The following is a 21,980-nucleotide window of genomic DNA, read 5'->3' on the forward strand; positions in this document are numbered from 1 at the left end:
AAACACACAGGGACTGATAAAAGTAGCCAATTTTATTCAAATAACATTAGCTCTAACACAATTATTTTTCTCAAAAAAGTTCCACATTTATGTGCTTTTTAATCAAATAAACAGATTTGTCCCCACTGTAGAAGTGTTTCAATAGAATCCAGAGTCTTGAGTAGCCCAGTTAGGTGCCTAAAAAATGAATACAGAAGATTAGAAGCAATTACCATATTAACTAATACTTACTGAAATTTATAACATTAATTTAAACAGTTCTAATAGTGTATATGAAGTGGGAATGTTGTTAATAATGAAGGATACCTTTAAGATTAAAACAAATGTTGATATACCAGACACACATACTGTAAATGAGTTGTACAGCTAGAGTCCTCCAAGTAAGCAGTTTCAGAAAGAAGTTCTAGAAGCTCCAAGATAAATCTAAGAATAAGTTTTCAGGTGTATTTTTAAAACAAAGTAATGGCACACAAGTGTCCAACAACTTCCCATGAATAGAATAATAGTGCACCACTGCCTATCCAGCTGCTACCAGTATTTCAGCTGAGAATCGAGGAAGCACAATAAAACTTTTCATGCTTAAGCTCTTTTACTGTGTGGATTGTTCTGATTTTTCTGTTTTGTTTTAAAGATGTATGGCTGGGCCTCAGAGCCATCCCCATTACAGTGCTGTTCTCCTTCACAAAGCTTCCCATACTGTAATGTGGAGGGAAGCAAAGCCAGATGATCTTGCCAGCTTTCTCATTTTCGCTGGTTCTACAAACCTTTCAATGACTTTATAACATTTTCTAGAATTTCACTAAACAGGTTTAACAGTTAAGAGTTTTGCAGAATTCTTCCATGTTCCAATCTTAAGCACCATTCATTGTTTTTTCAATAACATATATGCACTTACAATAGTTTTGAGTACAACCCACTTGGAAAAAGTATTTTAACTACTTTTGTAAGTGTCACACTTCATCATCTGCCCTTTCCTGGTGGTGAAGGAGACCATTTAAAGGAAGCAGAGCATCAAATAACAAAAACAGTTATGCAACAGAATAAAATCTAATGATAAAGAGAAAGGCCAAAAGAAAGCAAGAACCACTGTCTAATTCCCACCATGACTAAGTAAGTCTTTCCCAATGCAATTCCTAGTATTAGAACTAGGAGTAGGTACATCTGGTGAATTGAGGCATAGGTTAAGAATTATACTTAAATTTATCTCATAAAAAAAGACAGCAAGAATTCAGAAAAACGTAACTTATACCAACCTCAGATCTACCACTCTGATTCAGTTTCTTCTCAATGTTCATAGCCAACATCTGACTACGAAAAGACAGGCTTTTGGTCTTTTCAATCACTTGTTGGTAAGGTGAGACTGCATTGTTGCCCATGACTACGTGGCCCTAAAACCCAGCAAAGACAGAACAAATTTAACAATTGCTCAGCATGCCAGGATCTTTAATATAATACTCTGCTTTTAGAACTTTCACAGATCATATTACAGACAAGCGCAAAACACAATAAATGAAATCCACTACAGTTTATCCAGGAACAGAAGTTTTTATTGCTACTCTTTTTCTTTGCCCATGAAGTAAAAAATGTAATGAAAAATTCAGTAAATTAACTTTGATCCATCTGGCTTTAAACTGAAAGAGAGCAGGTTTAGATTAGATTACTATGAGGGTGGAACAGGTTGCCCAGAATAACTGTGGGTGCTGCATCCCTGAAAGGGCTCACAGCCAGGCAGGATGAAGCTCTGAGCAATCTGGTGTAGTGGGGTGCAGGGGGGGTTGCAACTAGACAGGTCTTTAAGGTCCTTCAACAAAACCATTCCATGATTCTATGCACAGTCTTACCAGCTTTGAATCCAATTTGGCATCTAATCGTGCATTTCGAATTAGATTGACAATCCATCTTTCTGCTTCTTCAGGAGTCATATTCAGTTTATCTGCCAACATACTAAAAGATAACCAACTCATTAAATGACAAAACAGAATCTCTGATGCTGGTAAACATAACAAGAGACTATGGAACACGAGTCAAACCAACACAAATTATGGCACAGTCCAATAGCCAATAAATACTACAAAGTTGGGAAGCTTTATTTTCATTTGATTGAAACATAAAAATTACATACATGCTCTCCTGCACATCTCCCAACCCCACTGCAAATGAGAAATTTATATTCCTAAGTGTATACTTACTCATTCTGAGCTACACCATATTGCTTTTAAATCTTGACCTGCACAATTTTCCTATGTTCCTACTAAAGTTTGTTTACACAAGCATTCTTAGAAAAATTGTTATTTAAGTAATTTCACTATTAGCATAAAGCCACCACTATTATAACAAAAAAATCCCAAACAAATTGCTTTTATTCTTATTTAAATGTAATCAGCAGTCAAGAAAGTTAAGACTAACTAAAAAATGTTTATCAAAAAAACTTCACTCCAAAGCTCAGGAGACCCACGAGATAGAGTTTGGTATAGAAGATATGACAGATACACTATGGTAAAACTTCTTGCAACTTCAAGAAAGAAAGGTAGGGGAAAACAGAGAAAGGAAAATTCTTAATCAAACAAACACTCTTGTCCAGGAATAATTCCTCTTAATAGTGTTTCCTGTGGTTTTCCAGCTAACTCCTTCAGCTTCCTGCTGGCAGTTGGCTCATACAGGGCATTTGTAACGCTCATTCTTCCATCAGCTTTCAGACTAAGGTAACAAACATGAGGTAAGGGCTACAAGCATGACTAAAAAGCCAGCTGGATATGCTGAGTTGCACAAGAGGTCAATTTCTCACCATTTTACAGAGTCTTGCCTAAACATCTTTCTCCACCTGCAAAAGTAATTTTCTTCTTGACTATTATTTCTATCAAGCAAATACTTTATAAACTATCAATTATGAGCTCATCTGCTTGGCTGGACTTCTACATACACCTCATCATACACTTGTCTCTCCTATAAGGTCTTGATCTCTCACCTCTCTCCCAACTATAAAAGCAAATTCCATTTCATCCCACAGATAAACATGAAGTGAACAGAAAACAAAGTAACTTAAAATAATGGATTTACACTGACTCACTTCACCAAAAAACGACAACAAATGGGTTACAAGTGTTTGAACTTGGGAAAATAAGGAGAAGTAAAATCCAACCCCAGTTGCTACTGCTCCAGTAGACCTTTTAATCTGAGTTTGAATGAGCAATTGTAAAGGTAGAAGAAAGCAAAACATATCAGGGATGGAAATTTCTGTGGAACATGAGATACTTTAATACAAAAAGAAAACATACCATCCCTTTATTACCCTATTCAGCAATGTTAAGCATTTGACTTGAAACAGGAAATTTTAAACTGAAAGTTTAGGTGTGTAATTCTCACATTTCTCTTTTAGAAACTGTAGTAACATTTAGATGGAGTAAATTCCCTTTCAGATGACCAACAAAGTCTACTGCCACTACACTGGGGATTAAGCACCCCAGCTTTGGGATTACAGTGTGGGACATCCATTTGTGGAGATAGGGCCCTTACTTGTGGATTCTTGACTAAGCAGCATACCTGAATACTGCTATGGGACCTGCTCAGAGCTGGAATCGGGTTCACAGGATTAAACCAGATGACTTCCAATCTACAGCACCTACACTCTCCTTTTTTTCTCATGACCTCATGAAATAGGAGGGGAAGAGGGCACAGATTTCCAGAGAATTATGGAGGCCTATGGGCCTGCCACAGCTCTGTCCATGGCCCTGCCCTGGAGGGATGTCCCTGGAATGGGCTGTGATTAGCTTATCTCAGCCCTCCCCTGGAGAGATGCCCCTTAAGTGGGCACATCCTCCCTTATCATGGTCAGCTACCCTCAAAGGCTTCAGTGATCCCACCATGCCTTAGAACCCACGTTAATCCTCTGTAACCCACTGGTCTTTCCCCTTTGGTACCACCCTTGCTCTTCCCCATAGAACCCCCAGTTTTTCCCCAGTTCTCCAAGGGAGCTGTTGTTCCTGGCCCCCATCCCAGAGCTGCTGGATAATAAAGGAATCTCTGTGGGATGGCCTCACAAGCAGAGCTGAAATCACTGAGCTGGTCTCACTGAGAGCTGATCACTTGTGGCCACAGGCCACAGCTTGCTGAGGTTTATCCAGCAGCTAGGAGACCTGCCAGAAGACCCCCTTAGAAGGCAGTCCCTTGTGGGACCTTCTCTCTGGGAAGGCTGGCAGCTTTCTGAGTCCTCAGAGCAATGGACCTCCACGGACTCCCCAACTGCCTACACAGAATCATTCCAAGCCAGAAACTATGAAGTATTTTCCACTTATTCCCAGCAAATAATTTTACCTGTTCCTATTATATCTACATTTTACTACTAGCTTAGCTGCCTCAGAAATGGCTTTTTTTTTTTTTTAACTAAAGTGCATTTTTAACTGACATACAGTACATATACAGTATGAGGTCACCAGGACTTTGGTGACACTGGGTATGAAAGTTCCCATTAAATTCACAGAGATTCCAGTTAAAACCATAGCAGTTTTAGCTTCAAAGCACTGTTTGTTTGGGGGGGCTAGGGGTGGTAGAAAGATGTTGCTTTGAAGTTAAACACAATAATTACACTCTGAAATATAACTATAATTTAAATCCATCATATCAGAGTTATAAAACTAGAAAGAATACTATCTAAGTGAGATTACAGTTAGGAATTTACCTGACAACTCAATACTTCCTGAAGTTTGCACTGTTTGCCAAATTGCCCTCCACAACTATGAAGTGAGGAATGAAGCCATTCTCTTACCCAATGCTGATGCACTGATGGATGCGACAGAAAGTCTCGAATATGAAGAGACGGGCATTCTCAATGAAATCCTCAAGGCACGCCACTAAGAAGAAATCATTCACAAGCACCTGCAAGTGTAAGCAGAAGGGGAACATGTGAGTACAAGTTTATTGGTAGACACTGACAATAACTAAGAGCGGCCCTCAGTATACCTGAAAACATTATACATATACAGTATAGCTAAAAACACTATTACTATGTTCAAAGATGTGGTGAAAAAGCCATAGATTAGCAATACTTTTCCACTGTTCAGCATCTTACTGAATTTGAATTGCATACAACCATGATCACTGAGGTCTGATTCAAGAAGAGAGTAAGGTTGTAGCTCGACTGAAGGTCAAACTCTACTGCTATCCTAACTACTGAAGATCCCTTTAATGCAAAATTTGACTGCCCACTCATCTTTCACAAAAAAGGCAAATCCGAGCTTTTCTTCAAGCATTTCTCTAATGGAAAACCTGAAGCTCGGCCAAATGCATGATTACTCATTTGCTGCTCCTTCTAGAACTTCTGAAATATAACATTATTATAACATTAAAGCTATATCCTTAACAGTAAGTCACGTTTAAGTGTTACAAAATGAGTTGTTATAAAACCCAACACCACCCACCCATGAATTAAAGTTTATCAGAAAGCATTGGCAATGGAATCAAATACCACTTCAAACAAACTAGCAGACCATTGTCAATTTTAGGGGTCTTTACTTAAAGGAAAAAGTCTTATAAATATTTTAAGTCTTACTGTTTCACATTCTCTCAGCTTCTTCTGCGCTCCATCAAAATCAAAGTTAACATACAAGCATTCCACAAACTCTGTGATAGGGTCCCTGTATGTGTAGGACTCCTGTCAAAAAAGAATTAGGAACAATATCAGAAACCAAGGCCACATGGTCACTCAAGTACTCCTTATAGTCTTTAAAAAAAATTGATAGTGGAAACAAGTTCATATATATCACCTTATAAAAGAAGCTGAACCTCTCAAGTCCTCTTTAGAAAAGCTTCCTTCTAATAGTCTGGTTAAACAACCAGAGGGAGTTCCACCTTCAGCATTTAATGCTGCAATCTTTGGGTTAGGAAAGTGTCAAGAGACCAGTGCTGTCTCTGAATCAAACCTTCAAATTTCATAAAATATGACAAAATAGTCTTCTTAAATTCTGCTTACAAAGATGACTCCAACACCAAATCCTTCATACTTTAAACTGAATTATTATTTGATTTTCATGGACAAGATGGCTAACAAAAATGCTACTTTCTATACACAAACTACTTCAATTTGTTTTGGCATTACAGAAGTTTCTCAACTTTCTCAGTTATGAGGCAGAGACAACACTACATCTGCATACAATTGTGATAACTCAGATGTAACAAAAATCCCATTAAGTGTTTCTAAGGCATATTTTATAACAGCTTAAATGAATATGTATCAATACCTGTTTTAGCATACAGTAAGACCAAAAGATAAAGGGAATTCCTAAGACATATTTTTCTTTATGGATCAAAGTTATTTTTTCCTTCCCCAAAGAACTGGATTTACAGTCACATTATTTAAGTTTAAAATTCAGTTTTATACAACATGCTCTTCACATCAGAATTACACTTGTTAACCATTATTTGCAAAATGGTCTTAGAATGAGCATCTCTCAATTTCAATAAATAACAAATTGCTTATCTATCAGTTAAATACTTGCAAAGATGTTGCAAGTATAAACAATCTTATGCTGCCAGTAGAGCAGTAACATGTAAGTTTTCACATCTATAAAACTTCTACCAGGTTATCATTTAATACCATGAATCACACAGAGCAGAAGAGTACTATGAAATCTGATAGGTAATTTCAAAACCAAAGCCCAAGTTGGTATTTTCAAAAGGAATACCTTAATTGTGCGCAAGATTAAACAAATGCAAGAAGTTGTAAAATGTTACTCACTTCAAGTACTAGAAATGCATATTATAAATTCAAAGTTACAATCAAATTTTAAATAAAGATAAAAGATGAGTCACAAAACTTAATCACTTACTTAATTATTGCTTATGCTACTTTTTGTGAAAACTAAAGCTTAAAAACAGATTAAGTTGTGACTAAAATTTGATCTTTGCATTGACTGTGCTTTGCACACAGTTTCCCAAATCCTTGCAGTAGTTATAACTGACTGCTAGCCTATAGTAACTGAACTGTCACATATGTGTGTGTATATATATATACACACACACGTTTATTACTCAAGTGTTTGAAATGTATTGGTTTGTATACCAGTGGCTTGCTGATTTCATATAAAAATCTGGGCCATAACACTGTTGATTGCTAGCAACTTTTGCAACTTTTCATTGCTCCTTTCAGTATCTCCATCCTCATGTGACTGTGGCAACAGAACCATTTGCAAGAGAATGCACATGAACTCAAATCAACACATACAATTCAGAGGTTTTGAAATGTAAGAAAGAACCCTTATTCACACAACAATTTATTGTACAGATAATTGAAAAAGAATAATCAGATCCAAAGCCATTTCACATCTCACTTAATTTTCAGCATTTAATAACACATGAAGCAAGAACTAGGTGCATACTCTAGTATGCCCATACTGCACGTATGGGTACATAACACTGCTCATGTATAAGAAAGGAGAAAAAAATTATTCCATCCTCCCACTGACTGATATGTACCTTATTTCACTAAAAACTTTCACTGACAAAAAATAAGTATCAAAATACCTCTCAAATCCTAACCCAGGTATATTACTAGAAGAAAGGTATCATGAAGTCTCCTTAAAAAAAAAGAGGCAAAAAATATCAGATACAGCAGTCCTTACCTGCTGAATAACCTTGACTAGATCTTTCAGCACTTGCCTACGCTTACGAACATCCTTATTTGTTATGACAGCAGTAGTCAAATATCTGAGGATATGCGGGCACATTGTCTGAATTGCATTGAGGTACCTGGAAAGAAAAAACATAGGTAAGATTCAGAACTCAAAGGTATACTGAAGTTTGCTGATGACATTAAAATGGGAGGAGCCATTAACTCCTCACAGCCAGAGAGGCTCGGCAGAGAGATCCTGACAAAGAAATCAGAGGGCTGGACAATCACCAACTGTACTAAGTATAACAAGGGCAAGTGTCAGATTCTGCATCTGTAACAGGGCAGCACTGGATCTATGTGCAGCCTGGGGAATGAGAAGCTGGAAAGCAGAAAGGGATCTGGAGGTCCTAGTCAACAAGATGAATATGAGTCTCAGTGTGTCCTGGCAGGCAGGAGAGCCAGGACAGAGAACTGTGTCTTGGTAGACATCAGGCACAGAACCACCAGCTGGGCAAGGGAGGGGATTATCCTGTTCTGCTCCGCACTGGAACAGCCTCACTTTGGTACTGGGTGCAGTTTTGGATGTCAAAACATAATAAAGGTATCAAGCTATCAGATAGCATCCAAAGGAGAGCAACAAAGACTGCTAGATCGACATATAAAACAATCTTTTCACAAATACATACAGTGTTTCCATTCTCATTTTTAGTCTTGGATTTCCCTCAAGAATCTTTTAAAATAGGTTTTCACAGAATCAGAATAGAATAATAGCTGCACGCTGCAGCCCTAAACTCAGTAAGCTTGCATATTCATAGTTTGTCTTCAATTTGATTTAAAGACCCCCACAGAATAAAACACAACTTACTGTGGCTGATAGAGAAAAAGGTCAATGATGTTATCTCTCCCTTTAGGATGATTAAAAAACACGAACAAAGACCAGTGGATGAGCCATGTTCTTTGCTGAAGAGACTGCAGTGGAGAGCTGACAGACTAAAAAAAACACAACATTGGTTCAAGTCAAACACAACACAGTTTCCTTGAATACTAATCCATGGAAACCTGCAATTGCTCATAATTTTGTGATCTTGCATCACTCTTTGTAACTGTCATCAAATTCTCAGGCTTTGACCTTCAACTTTTGTTATCTCAATGATAAATCTACGGAACGCTATAAGCAAAATAAATTTTCCAGTATTATATTCCAAACTGTTTCCTGAAATTTGCATTTTTTAATGGCAAGAGCAGTGATTTTAACTCTCAAAGATCACCATACTAACCCAAGTTACTCCCCTTCTTAACTCTGAATTCCTTGTATTCCCTCTTCAGATGCGATCCGAGTAACTACTTGGCTTTTTCATCTTTTCTGTTTTACTTCCTTTCTAAAGGAAGATCGTTTTTATATTATAGACCCTCAGACAATAATGAAACTCTATAATCACTTTCAGCCAAAAAAAAAAAAAAAAGTCATTATTTTTATTCAAACCTGCTGATAACGGACAAACAAGGGTTCAGCTCTAAGTACTTGCATTAGCTCCAAATTTCAATAGCACTTCAGACTGCAAAACAACACACTGACATGGCAAGGATGACATGGCAAGTAATCCTCACTCCAAAGAGAATGACAACAGACTGCTATGATTCTATCCTAAAAAACCTTGAGAGCTAAATGAACAGGTCAAATGGTCTATTATAAGCATACAGAATCATAAAGACAGAAGAAAATTTGTTAACACTAATTATCTGCCACATAGACAAAGGACAACTGGGGGACAGAAAAAACCCTGTTTTTTCAAGACTCTGGCTCAGGAGAGTAAACTTTCATATCTCTAATATGTCAGTGAAACTCCACAAGTAAAAAGGAAGACTGACAGGTCCCTAATCTCATCAGTTGTTCTGAATTAGCACTTCAGCCCCACTCTCTGCTTAAGTTCTTGGTACTCATCTGAACTCAGGAGAAAGCTGAATTAGCTGAAAATTTTTCCAAATACAAGCTGTCTTGCATTTCCTAAAATGCAAGCACCGTATTCATGAGATAACATGGTTTATTTACATGCATTTTCTTCTTTCCAGAACATGAACAGTACAAGTATCTGAAATTTAAGCAGCAATTTCACACAATAATACCTTGCCCTCAAACATATCCTTAAGATTTTTTTGTTTATTGGAAATATTTAAAAATATAGATGAGAACCTAAAGTGTTAAGAGGGAAGCAATTTGAAAAAGAATCTTCCATTATTTCTTTATAAGCATCCTTCAACTCTCCCACTGCCAATTAAGAAAGTGTCAAGTGAAAAGGTGGTAACCTACTCCTAAACAAGATTGCAAGTGATTTATAATAAAACTTGAGTACTAGCACCTCTAACCTCTCACCTTGCTAAGATATCTGATTTTACTTACATTATTATCTATTGTCTCCTTTAGTCTTGTGAGATCTTCCATGGCTGCATCCCAATTCTGCATCAGGATTTCAGATGCCAGTTTTCCCCAAAGAGAACTCAAAGCATTTCTGTCTGTTGCTGGAACCTATGATCAACAATAGCAAAGAAGTCACATTCTTAGTATTTTGCTAAAAATTATTATTTACTTAAAAATTACAAAGAGTATTGCCTGGTAGTATTTTTCATTTGCAAGACATCAATTTTGCATAGTCCTAACTCTCCAAGCTAAGTGGGTTTTTTTGTGGGGTTTTTTTTTTTTTTTGAAAAATAATTTAGACACAGGAAAAAAAGTAGTAAAATTTCTTAAGGAGCAACTAGGAAATCCTGTCAAAGTAAGACAGATTCATGCTGCTGCAGTTTAAGTTGAAAAAACCAAAACAAAACACCACAACTGAGCACCAGATAATACACTGGTTCCAAATTTATTTGGGTTTTCTTTCTGTTCCACCATACAAAAATGCTTCTAAACTAGTAAAACAAGGTTATTACAAGGCAAGTTCCTAAAGAACTCATAATAGTAGGTAACCACCTTCAAAAAGCTAGCATTCCAAACTCTTCCTGCTAATGCCTTGCCCAGAAGTGTACTTGTTACAGAAATGTCTAGTGCAACTGCAACTTTGCAGCAGTGAACCTGCCTCCTGGAAGGGTAGTCCTAAGGTCAAGCTGTGCTAGTTTTACTAGGAATGAGTTGTACTATGTCATTTAAAAAATGTCAAATTCTGTTCTCAGACTGGTTACAATAGTTCTTTCACAGACTATGTTTCAGCATACAGGCCTTTTAAACAAATCTTCTCCCACCAGAATTAGTAATAGGAGTCTTATACTATGCCTATTACCCGCACAAAATCAGTACTTCATTTTCTGAGGTTACTTGACATACAAGAACATAATGCTATACCCAGAAAAAAACCATGAAGAATTAAGGATAGTCGCCCACAAACCTACATATGTAACTTTCATATCCCCTCTTGGCACAGAAAAAGACCCTGTAACACTGAAAGGTTTAGCATCAAAATTTAGAGTAATAATTAAACTCATTCCACCTTTAAGCCCTGCTCTTCCGATTAAAGATACATTTTCCTCTTTTTCTTCTTTAATTACAACCAATTACAGAAATTTTATTTCAGAGAGTTGAGATTATTTTTAGAGGGGAATAGAAACTAGCAGTGAAAAAGCACAATGGTACAAACCACTACGTTTTCAGCAATCACTGCACAATCCATGAGACACTGACTTACAGACTGTGTATCCTCCAGGCAAGCCAGGTGCCAGTTTAGTACATACCGAGTTGAGAAGGTTCACATGCTCTGTGCTGGTTCCAAATCACTTCATTAGAGGTAGCTATTCACAATAACTGCTTTTAGGTACTGCAGCTGTTCCAGCTACATTATCTGGATTTGCAAGCAGTTACCTTAAATTTCCACTTGTTAGTAAAGCAGCACATTCACTGACCACCAACAATAAATTTACTGTGCTGACATTATTACAAGACATCAAATCTTTATTTACAAAATTCACTCCCACCAGGAACAAATGATATGCATTACAACAAGATGAAAAGAGTTGCTTCAGAGACTATGGATCTGCTTGTACATTCATCATCTGAGCTGTCTACATTTCATAGGGAGATGAACTTATACTCTTAAATCCATCACAGAATTCAAGAGAGGACAGATGAGAGTTCAGGTAAGAAGCTGGTAGTTCACCACTGCCACCAATTACATTCAAGCCACCTGCAAGCTTTTCACTGCTGCTGACTACACCTGTGCACAAAAATCAAGTATTCTTAAAAACAAGTACTCACTTCATTGTATTCTATAATTAAATGTCAGAAAACATACAAATTTGAAGAACAGTTCTGAGTTCTACTTGAAAATAATGGAATTGTTGAACAACAGTGATGATTATTAATCATTACTGTGAACTCTGGCATACAGTAATTGCCTCAAAAAGCAATGAAGTATTATATGCTAAGAATTAATATAGACAATTTACTGGTTTAAGTATTTCATTGAAAATAACACCAAATAAACAAATCAAAAAACTAAACCACAAATCAACAACTAATCAAAACTTACCAGAACCCTAAAGAAGTAGAGATATTCTGCAGCTCCTGAGTAGTTGCCACACTCATACTGGAATTTTGCATACCTGTAGAGTGTATCCAGGTACTCCTGCCTAAACTGAAAAGGAATACAATAAAAGCTTTTATTCACTAGGAAAAGAACCACACTACCACAAGCCAATTTTAATAGTAGAGTTGAAATCTGTAGCACTTCAAAATACATTGTACATAGGACAAGACAATAGAAAACTATTATACTCTCAATCCATGCCAAAGAATGAAAAATTACACCAATACTGGAAAAAGGTGACATCTTGCATTAGGATGCAAATCACACCTAAGTTACACAGGTGCAGCTAGCATTAAGTTTGAGAGATTTTTCTGTTTGTTTGTGTAGAAAAAAAATAACAGTCCAAAGGATTAAATACGTTAGTATTAGGAATTCTGCCTATTAGCTACATTGACAGAGGACAGGACAAAATGCTAGACCCTACTTGGTCAAAATGCTGTTAAGCTGTGAGGGAGGTTGAATGGACAGAGAACTGAATTCCAGCAGCTACACTTACCCCGTGCTTCTCAGCTAAATAGTCAAACAGCATCCGACCATCTCTACAATAAAAGGATAGAAATAATTGGTTTTACAAAATTAAAAAAAAAAAAAAAAAAATCAATAGTCACCATGCAACACTACACAATGCAACACAATTTTAAAGGTAAAACACAAAAAACTGAGCATGAATTTAAAGTAACATTCCTCCACTTGTTCAAAAGCAGCTGCAGAGTCATCTATTACTGCGTCATGAAATTTCAGAATCTTAAAATTATTCTAATTTTAAGTCATGAGTGCCACCTGCAACAGTAACTACAGTTAAGAAAGAGTGTAAGGTTGTTTTAAATTTAAAAACATCCTTAGCTCTTGGTCTGAAAGTTAAATTCTGAATTAAAGCTCTTCCCATTCTCACGGTCCAATTTCAGAGCAGTTACTCTGGACAACCTTGATTTTAACAGGAGATGGGAAAAAATGGCGAAGATTAAAGCAAATAAAAGTAGAAAGGAAACTTATCCTACTGTTAGCACTGAGACAGAGTGGGTCACAAGGATATCTCTACCTCAGCAAATATGTGCAGAACACAGAACCACAAAAAATAATCATACTAGTAAGTTCTAAACATCTATGATCATGTGACCACATCTCCAAAGACTGCTTTGCATTTAACATTTAATATTAAAAGAACAAGCCATATTACCTACATCAAAGAGAAGTTTAGCCTCCAGCGAGAAGGCAAGCTGTAAATTCCCTGAGATAAAGATACAGTAACAACTGTATGCAAAGAGTATTTTCCCATTTACTCTGAAATGAACCAACTGCAATGATATGAGTGTTTAATTAGGACTTATGGCACAAGATTCCACAGGGAAATGGCAAATTGCCACGTGAGCCAAGAATGACAATTCCTCAGTCTTAGCTCTGAAAGCAAATAAATATTCTCGTGGATTTGTTCCAGTAGAACATAACTTTAAGGATGAGGAATACTATCACTCTGATTTTTAAGTCAACATCCTCCAACAGTTGCTTAGAGAAGTAAAATGTTTTTGCTTATTCTTTAAAGAACTTCTACCTGCAAAATCTCCTTTACACATTATTTCCCAGAGCTGGATGTTCCAAATATTGCCATCATGGATCAAAAATCATGATTTAAAGTCCTGATAATATGCAGCTATCTATCTGAATTTGATACAGATTCAAAATCACCAGCAAAAATTCCCAAAAGAATCAAAACTTCTTTCTTCCATCTACAGCACACTACTCAGTCTAGGCAGATGTGACATATTTCAGCCCAATTCTACCCATTACTATCTAACCAAAGAATCTGGATTAGAAGAACTACATTTGAGCCAATAACCAAAACCAGAACTTCTGAACTGTGAAGTTTCCAGATACTTTACAAACACAAATCACACACCGGTTCTAAAACAAAACTTGCTGCAGATGAGCAGCAGTGTTAACATTCTACAGCATTAGGCAAGTTATATTCCATGCATTTATTTACTCTTGCTCCCAAACAAGGCATTTCCAATTTGAAACACATTCTATTGTCTAAAAATTTGTCAATCAAAAGTCAAGTAACAGAGCACATTTCCCACAAAATGCTAGTCATCTAGTATTATTAAAAAACTTGGCTAAAGGCAAAGCAAGAATTGGACAAGACCTCTGTATGTTCAATTAGAGTTGTATAGTTGTGGAGGAAGACTTTCCTTTAAGGCAGGCTCAACTGCCATAGTAACTGGAACTTTCACGTTTTAAGTTCACTTTTAAAGGTATACCTCCAAAAGCAACTCCTGGCTTTGCATAATCAAAGTCATAAACAAATGGAATTTCTTTTCTGTATGCAATTATCTGACATGAACATCCATTCTGAAATCAGATACAAAGGCAACTTAGTTACTTAATGTTTTTATAGTGAAAGATTAAGTACTCGGGATAGAAAATAAACTTGCCCTGACATGCTGCAAAGTTAACAGCATTTCATGATTCCTACAGAAATCTCATTTTGTGTGTGCATTGAGACACAATACACTGCGCCTCACCATTTCTGCACCAACCAAGATCTAAATGAATCTATAACAAATTCTGAAAACAATGTGAAGAGTGGAAAAAATAACAAAGGAAAGAAAAAAAAAGCATGATAATGTGTATTTGAAACAGAGTAAATTCTAATCAAGCTCCTTTGCCTTGAGGGATCCATATTCTTCAGGGAGTTTGTTTGCAAACAAAGGTATATTCATAGAGAAGATTCCTGCAGAATAGAAAGAAGAGCTTGTACATTCAATATTTTTCTAAGAAATTCCAAAATAATGTTACAGCCTTCCATATCAGGGGATGCATAAAGCTTGCCAACAGTAAACCCAAGTAAAGGCTTCACCTTCAAATTCAAGTTGAGCCATAGGTTCTCTCTGATACATAGAGCATGCTCTATTTAAAATTTATGGGCAGGTAGGGCTGAAGAAGGCATCCAATTAATAGTCCAGTTTTCCAGACACATTTATAACAGCATTAACAATGATTCCTATGTAAAGGAAGCAAGGAGCAATTTATGCCAAAGAAATATCAGCCCACCTCTCTGCTGAAGGTGCAGTTACTCCTCAGTGACTACAGCTAAACTCTTTCCTACAGAGCCCACTTCAAGCTTAACCACAGTGAAACTCTGATAGACCTTAGATACACTGTGCAGACAAACTCATTCGACTTTAATTACTCACAAGAAAATTAGAAGAAATTGGATGCACCTTAGAAAGACAATTATGAGCACTGCTATACCAACAAGCTGGAACAGTTTGGGGGTGGAGCAAGTTAAGTGGCAAAAGGATAGAACACCCTAAAGAAATACGTGCTTTGAGGCTGAAAGGATACTCATCCACCAGGCCTCCCAGACAAATACAACATTCCATAACCTTTTCTGGAAGACAGATGAAGATATGAAGTGTTTCAGCTTCTATTTTCCCCTCAAAAAAGCCTTAAACCAAATCAAAGCCAAACAAAAAAAAGCTCCTGTGACTGGACTTCGCTGGACGATGATGACTGACACTTAGACCAAGTTGAGTCACAAACATTAAAATCAATAGATGTCTTTTGCACAACAGGGAAAAGCACTGAGATGAGCAAACTGTGTTGAGCAATTTCCATTACCTGACCAAAAGCACTGCTTGAAATACTGTATGAAAATAAAAACATCTTTCTTGCAGTTAATACACAGAAAGCATTCCTAGCAGCAACACTTGAGAGGTACCAAAAAACCATGCTGACAAATCAGGTTAGAAATTACCTGGTGGATTGCATTTGCCTGGTAGTCTCTGGATCCTCAAACATCTTGACAATAGGTTCCGTTTCAGCTTGAAGCTGCTTCAGCTGTGCAACAACAGTTGTTCTTTTCTCACGTAAAGCTGAGCACACAAACAGAAAGACTTTAATATAATGTTTCAAATTTTTACATGAACCAACCTGTAATTACATGGTGCTGACACTTGAACACATCTTCCCAGTTCCTACCTCACCTGCCCTCTCAGTCAAGTCTCAAACCCAGCTGGGTATAACAATTCTGTAACTTAGTATAAACTGGTAACATTTGGTTCTTTGCCTCCTATGTGGAGAACAGGTACAGCTGGAGAAGAGTCTATACTAGACAAGGCATCCTCAGGCTTCTGCTAAAGAAGAAACAACCAAGTTCACTTATTCCAAATAAACTTGCAAAAAACCAAACAATACGATGACACAACAAGGATTAATTTTCTTCTGACTCATGATCAGGTTCTGTAAGAACATTTGAGCATACTTAACTAAAAATTGAAAAAAAAAAATTTCAAGCAGTTCAACCTGCAAAATTAGGATTTTGTATACTCTGTGTTTAATGCAAACATTAGGCCCTTTATGAAAAATTGTTAAGAAATTCAACTAAGTGTTTTAGGGTGATTATTTTACACTGCCCCAAATGCCTCACCAAGTGCTAGGAATGCAATGAAGTGAAGACTTAAACAAAATTCAGAAAAGCATGTATGCTTAAAAAAAACCCAAACAAACAAAACAAAACAGGAAAAATCACCCTGACATAGGCTATGTGATCCGAGAAACTTGTGGGATCAGGAAAGCCAAGACTAAACCCCAGGAGATAAATGCAGGAAACAGTAAAAGTGAGCCACACACCAGAACACCCAATGCCACGGTGAACAGAGCTGACATTTCTTTCATGATTTGATTACACAGATATTTAAACAGGACATCCAAGGTGGCTAACACCATAATGGTGACTGAACCTAAACATAAGAACAACTTGCCTGACAGGAAGTGTTCCAATAAGGAGAAATTATCTCCACCTTCAGTTGACTCTTGAGATTATAAAAGAGGAAGAAACAGATGAAAGAAAAAACATTCAGTTGACTTACTAAGAACACGAAAATGTTTTCCTGCGACATCTCCTGGGTGTGTAATTGTAAGTTGATCTCATGAAAGACAAGACAAAAGCAACTATAAATTGTGCAGGGACATTTCTAACTTTAACTGTGTAAGGGAACTTAGTTTTGAGTACTTCAAACAGTGAAGTCTTAAAAAAAGGAAGTGTAAGCTTCTACTGACACCAGTGATTCCAAAAGTAAGAACCACCTGTCCATGCACACATTCTGATAAGCATTAATACAAGAAGACACGTACCAGAAAGATCTCAGAAGTTAAGTCCTTTGCATAGAAAGCTGTGCAAGCAACCACCCTGAATAGTAGACTGTGAAAGAACTAGCTTTGCTTATGTTAAATGAATAAAAGCCACAGATAAAAAAGAGAAAAAAAAAAAAAAAAACAAAAAAAAACCAAAACCAAAATCTTGCCAAACTGATGACATAAGATCTTAAGATTTTATGAGAGATGTAGTGTTTTTCTTATACTCTTCAAACAAGTGTGGAAATTTCTGGTCTTTAATGAAGGCAGAGCTGTCCAAGGGAGCAAACTGATCCAAATTCTTGCAGCTGTGATCTTATGAAATTATACTCTAAGGCAATCTGCTTAAGTAAATGGCTATAATCAGAATTCTGAAGACATTTGGAGTGGTTATTTTGTGGAAGTCTGCTAGAATTGCTGTTTCTTGTGTTGTTCGCTTCTTTAGCATTTTACTCCTTGATTACTACTGATAACAGTAATATTCTGCAATTTATAAAGGCCAAAGCAGGGAAAGAAAGAGGAATATCTATTCAGCTTTGATACTTGTTTTATAGCCTTGATACTGCCTGACTTTTTTAATCACTAGCTCTATTAATAATCTAAAGCTATTACTACAACTGTTTCTTAGATTACAGAAATGAAATCCTCTCGTTCTCCTTACATTACAAGTCCCATGTATCATGGTACAATGCCCATAACAACACCTAATGCTAGCACAGACTTGGCATGACCATAAGCCTGATGTCCACAAGCCTATCAATTCTCCTATTCCAAAGAGGTCTGTGGCCATCTCTGCAGCTTCAAGAGACTGAAAAGAGCAAGACCCAAAGGAAGAATGCAGCAATACACAAGCCTCTTCCTCCTAAGATGCAGGCAAAATAGACTGTAGTCCCAATAGCTAAGAAAAAAAGTGAGGAATTTCCCAAGATGAAAAAAAAAAAAAAGATGGAGAAATAAGAAGATAGTGGATATTGAACAACCAGGTCAGGAAGGAAAAAACAAAATGAAACACCCAACCCATTAAACGAAAAGAACTGGAAAAAACCCTTAAAATCAAAACACCCACAAAAGATGGAAATAGACAAAGATGATCTAGACAAAGGCTAGATAATCTACTTTTCTCCCCATTCCCAAATGCTCCTCAAAATGACAGAAATTTAAGTAGTAAACAGAGATTACCAAAACCATGGATAAGATAGTATGAGATCACATTCATTATAATCTTAAATTTACTTTCTTCTAGAGAAGCAGCAATTTTTATACTGACAAAACTGAGAAAAACCACACAGTCTCAGAAACATCTTTCTCCAGCCAAAGTCCAAAAATCAGCCACAGACAAACAGATTAATGGAATTACACTGCAACTCTAGTCTTAACATACTTTAAAGAAAAACAATCACCAAATGACACCAAATCATTGTCCAAGTGTTTGACAGATGAAAAGCTAATGCAACTCCACCAGGCTACCTCTCTAAAAACCTTGAAATTACCAAATCAGCATAGAAATACTCAAAGAAGTCACTCAAAGGTTAAGTTTCTGACAGACCAATAAACCCAAACTTCCCAGGATTGGGGCCTTCTATTTGTCCCAGTACTGCACATCCTTTTGGTAACCCACAGTTAAACAGTACAGTTAAACAGTACTCTAGTTTCTGAATGCAACAAGCAATTACCAGTAGTTAATTTATTACTTTAGATAGAAAGGTTAGAAAACAAACTTTACATCTAAATGAGCAGCTTACCATGAGGAATTTCATCAGAATAAAGATTTTTGTACACATCCATAGCAAAATCCACCATGTTGGTATCACTAAGCAGGTCCAATTTTCCTTGGAGCAGCTCTTTTTCATTGTATATCTGAAACAGGAATTATTAACAGATACATTTGAATACTGCTGAAGAGTTTCAAATCATATTATGTAGTTATTTTTCTGGACTTCTGTACAACTGAACTGTTTTGAATACAAAATCCCAGAGCTCTGCCATTAAGAGTAGTTACTATAAAGCCCCTCTGCATTTTGGCAAAATACCAACTATTCCCTGCTATCTATGAAAGCAGGTACTTCAAAAGCTGATTAGAAGTCAAGTAACATTACTAGTCTTTTAACAGGAATAGCAATTCCTACTGCAGAATTACATACATACTTTAAAAAATAACAATCATCTTAATCATGCTTTTCTTTCAAAGTACTGAATATTTTCCACAAAATAAAATGCTGAACAGTGAGGACTAGTTAAGCTATTTAAAGTGGATTTCAGAAGAGATGCACAAGATTAAACTTGCAATTTAATTGCAGTGCAGATTAATCTAAAATATGTTGCTAGGTGTATAGCACAAGAACAAATTTAGAGTAGCTATGTAATTGGATGGTGTACTTTTAAACTTTTCAAATTGTTTTTGGAGTTTATAGTCCATAATTTAGCAGTGAGTTGCAAACTGCTGTTAGACCTTGAAGATGTAGGTGAGGGCCAAACCCAGTACATTCCTCAAGAACATATTTGCACAAGAGCAGTATTACAACTCACCACATCACATCTGTGGCCATCTCAGATATAGAATCTGTAGAAGTCTAACTCGGCTCTGAACATCGTGTTGTTCAAAATTAACAATGCAAAATTAGCTGTTTAATTAACTTCAGCTGACATAAAAAAGTTAATGTAAAAATGCCACCAAGATGACAGGCATTAAGCAAAGTCCACATGTGGACTCGACAGCATGGTTCATCAGTTCCTCTATGAAGGATAAAACAAGACCTACTTTAAATTCAAAACTTATATAACTTTACACATTTTACTTCACTTTTAAAACATCTTAGACTGATGAGGGTTTAGTCTAAAGTATCTGAAGCACTCCTCTGAGGTATTTCCAGCATTATTCGGTTCTTTGTAGCAATAGAACTTAAAATTACACATAAGAAGACTAATAAGTGATGATTCAAGAAGGGACTTATATTTGTTTCCAACACAACTTTGTGATGACATGGGTTTCGAATTAGATTTAATCACTATCACTGGCGTAAGCCCAAGGCCACCTGAGCTCCAGCTGCCAGGAGACCCGAGCACCAAGAGGCGCGGGGCTATCGAGGGTGTCCCACAGCTGCCAACTGCGGCTGCAAGGGAGAGCTCGGACTTCTCCTTCCTCCGAACAGACGTGAGGGAAAGGCACGGCACCAAACCCGGGCTCCCAAGGAGGAGGCGCAGGATTCCGCGCTGCCTCGCAGCCGAGGAGCGGCGCGATCGAGGAGCGGCTCCCTCAGGCTCCTCTCGGCCGAGCTCCCGTCCCTCCCGGGCAGCCCCACACGCTTCACCCCTCGGCTCAGGCGGCGCAGGAGCCCCGAGCTCCTCCCTACGGAGGCTCCGCATCCCCCACGGGCCGCGCCCGGCCTGCACAGCGCTCAGGCCCACGGGAAGCACCGGCGGCTGGCAGCAGCGCCTGCCGCTTTCCCGCTGCCGCAGCCGGCTTTCTCACCCTTAGGAGAGACACGCACCTCCTTGACGGAGAGGAATTCCAGCAGCGGGAAGACCAGGTGCCGGTCCAAGAAGTGCGCGATCCGGGTGGTCAGGTCGTACTCCGCCATCTTGGCGCCGGGAGAGAGGAAAGGCAGAGGCGCCACCGGCTCTTGTGTGCGCTGCGCCTGCGCGGCCCCGCCCCAGCCGCGAGCGCCGGCGCCTGCGCACTGGGGTCTGCGGGGGCTGAGCGGGCGAGATGGGGGAATGGCCGAGCCCTTCCCTTCCCTTCCCTTCCCTTCCCTTCCCTTCCCTTCCCTTCCCTTCCCTTCCCTTCTTCCCGCTGCAGGGCCCGTCTCAGTGCGCTGTGTGGGGGCTGGGGCAGGGCCCTGCTGCTCCTCGCGTGTGCTGAGGGCGCGGGTGCAGCGCGTGAGCAAATGCTGGGCAGTCCCGCTGAATGGAGCGGGATTTGTGCGGGGGTGAACATCTGAAAGCAGCTGTGAGGTGTGAGTCCAGCCCCCCGAATTTTGTGCATCGTTTGTAAGCTTGACTTGATCGAAATCTTAAACTAGTGATGAGAATCTGAAAAGGGGTCCAAGCTGTCCTTGACATCAAGTGAAAAGTTTATTAAGACAGAAAAAGGCTGGGGAGCTGCTGGACAATGGCTTACACAGGGAAATTCAAGCAAGTACAGAAATGTATTACTGAGTTTAGTAACAGAAGTGGAAAAATCGGTAATATTGATGATAACTTGCATATTACGTGTAGCGATTATAAGGAAGCATTGGTACTGGCTGCCAGGGAAGTGTTTGAGTCCCCATCTCTGGAAGTAATTATAAAATGTGTGTATGGGGCACTTAGGGACATGGTTTAATGGTGGACTAGATTTTAGAAGCCATTTCCAACCTAAGTTATTCTGTGATTCATCATGTTAACTCACCGGAAAGATAAAAGGTTTCTTTTCCTGTTACATTTTGTAAATTTTCTAATGATTTTTGTCAGGACACACAGTTGAGTTCAGTAAGTCAAGCCTCATCTCTTCACATAAAGCATGACTAAAACCTTTGTCAGGAGGAAACTTTTCCTTTCATGAGCACAGGCATAATAATTTGTTCAGTGATTCACATAGCTACAGATTACACCTATGGTAGTACAGTACTTGCTCATGTGGAACAGCAAGTTAATGTAGTTGTAGTACAGGTTAATTTTAGACTTAGATGGTT

The 21,980-nt window shown here is 38.0% G+C and overlaps 1 protein-coding gene across 1 annotated transcript; it reads right to left on the reverse strand.

The window, feature by feature from the left end:
* Window positions 1–17: 17 nt before the first annotated feature.
* On the reverse strand, window positions 18–20,957 carry EIF3E (eukaryotic translation initiation factor 3 subunit E). The gene is made up of 13 exons (XM_079301578.1): window positions 20,799–20,957; window positions 19,053–19,167; window positions 15,932–16,049; window positions 12,674–12,716; window positions 12,121–12,225; window positions 10,002–10,127; window positions 8,469–8,593; window positions 7,614–7,740; window positions 5,546–5,647; window positions 4,763–4,872; window positions 1,842–1,944; window positions 1,254–1,388; window positions 18–177 (listed from the first exon to the last, which is right to left on the reverse strand). The coding sequence occupies exons 1-13, from the start codon at window positions 20,886–20,888 to the stop codon at window positions 139–141; spliced, it is 1,338 nt and encodes a 445-aa protein (XP_079157704.1). The 5' UTR covers window positions 20,889–20,957; the 3' UTR covers window positions 18–138.
* Window positions 20,958–21,980: the final 1,023 nt, after the last annotated feature.

This window comes from Erithacus rubecula (genome assembly GCF_903797595.1).
Source record: "Erithacus rubecula genome assembly, chromosome: 3".
NCBI lineage: Eukaryota > Metazoa > Chordata > Aves > Passeriformes > Muscicapidae > Erithacus > Erithacus rubecula.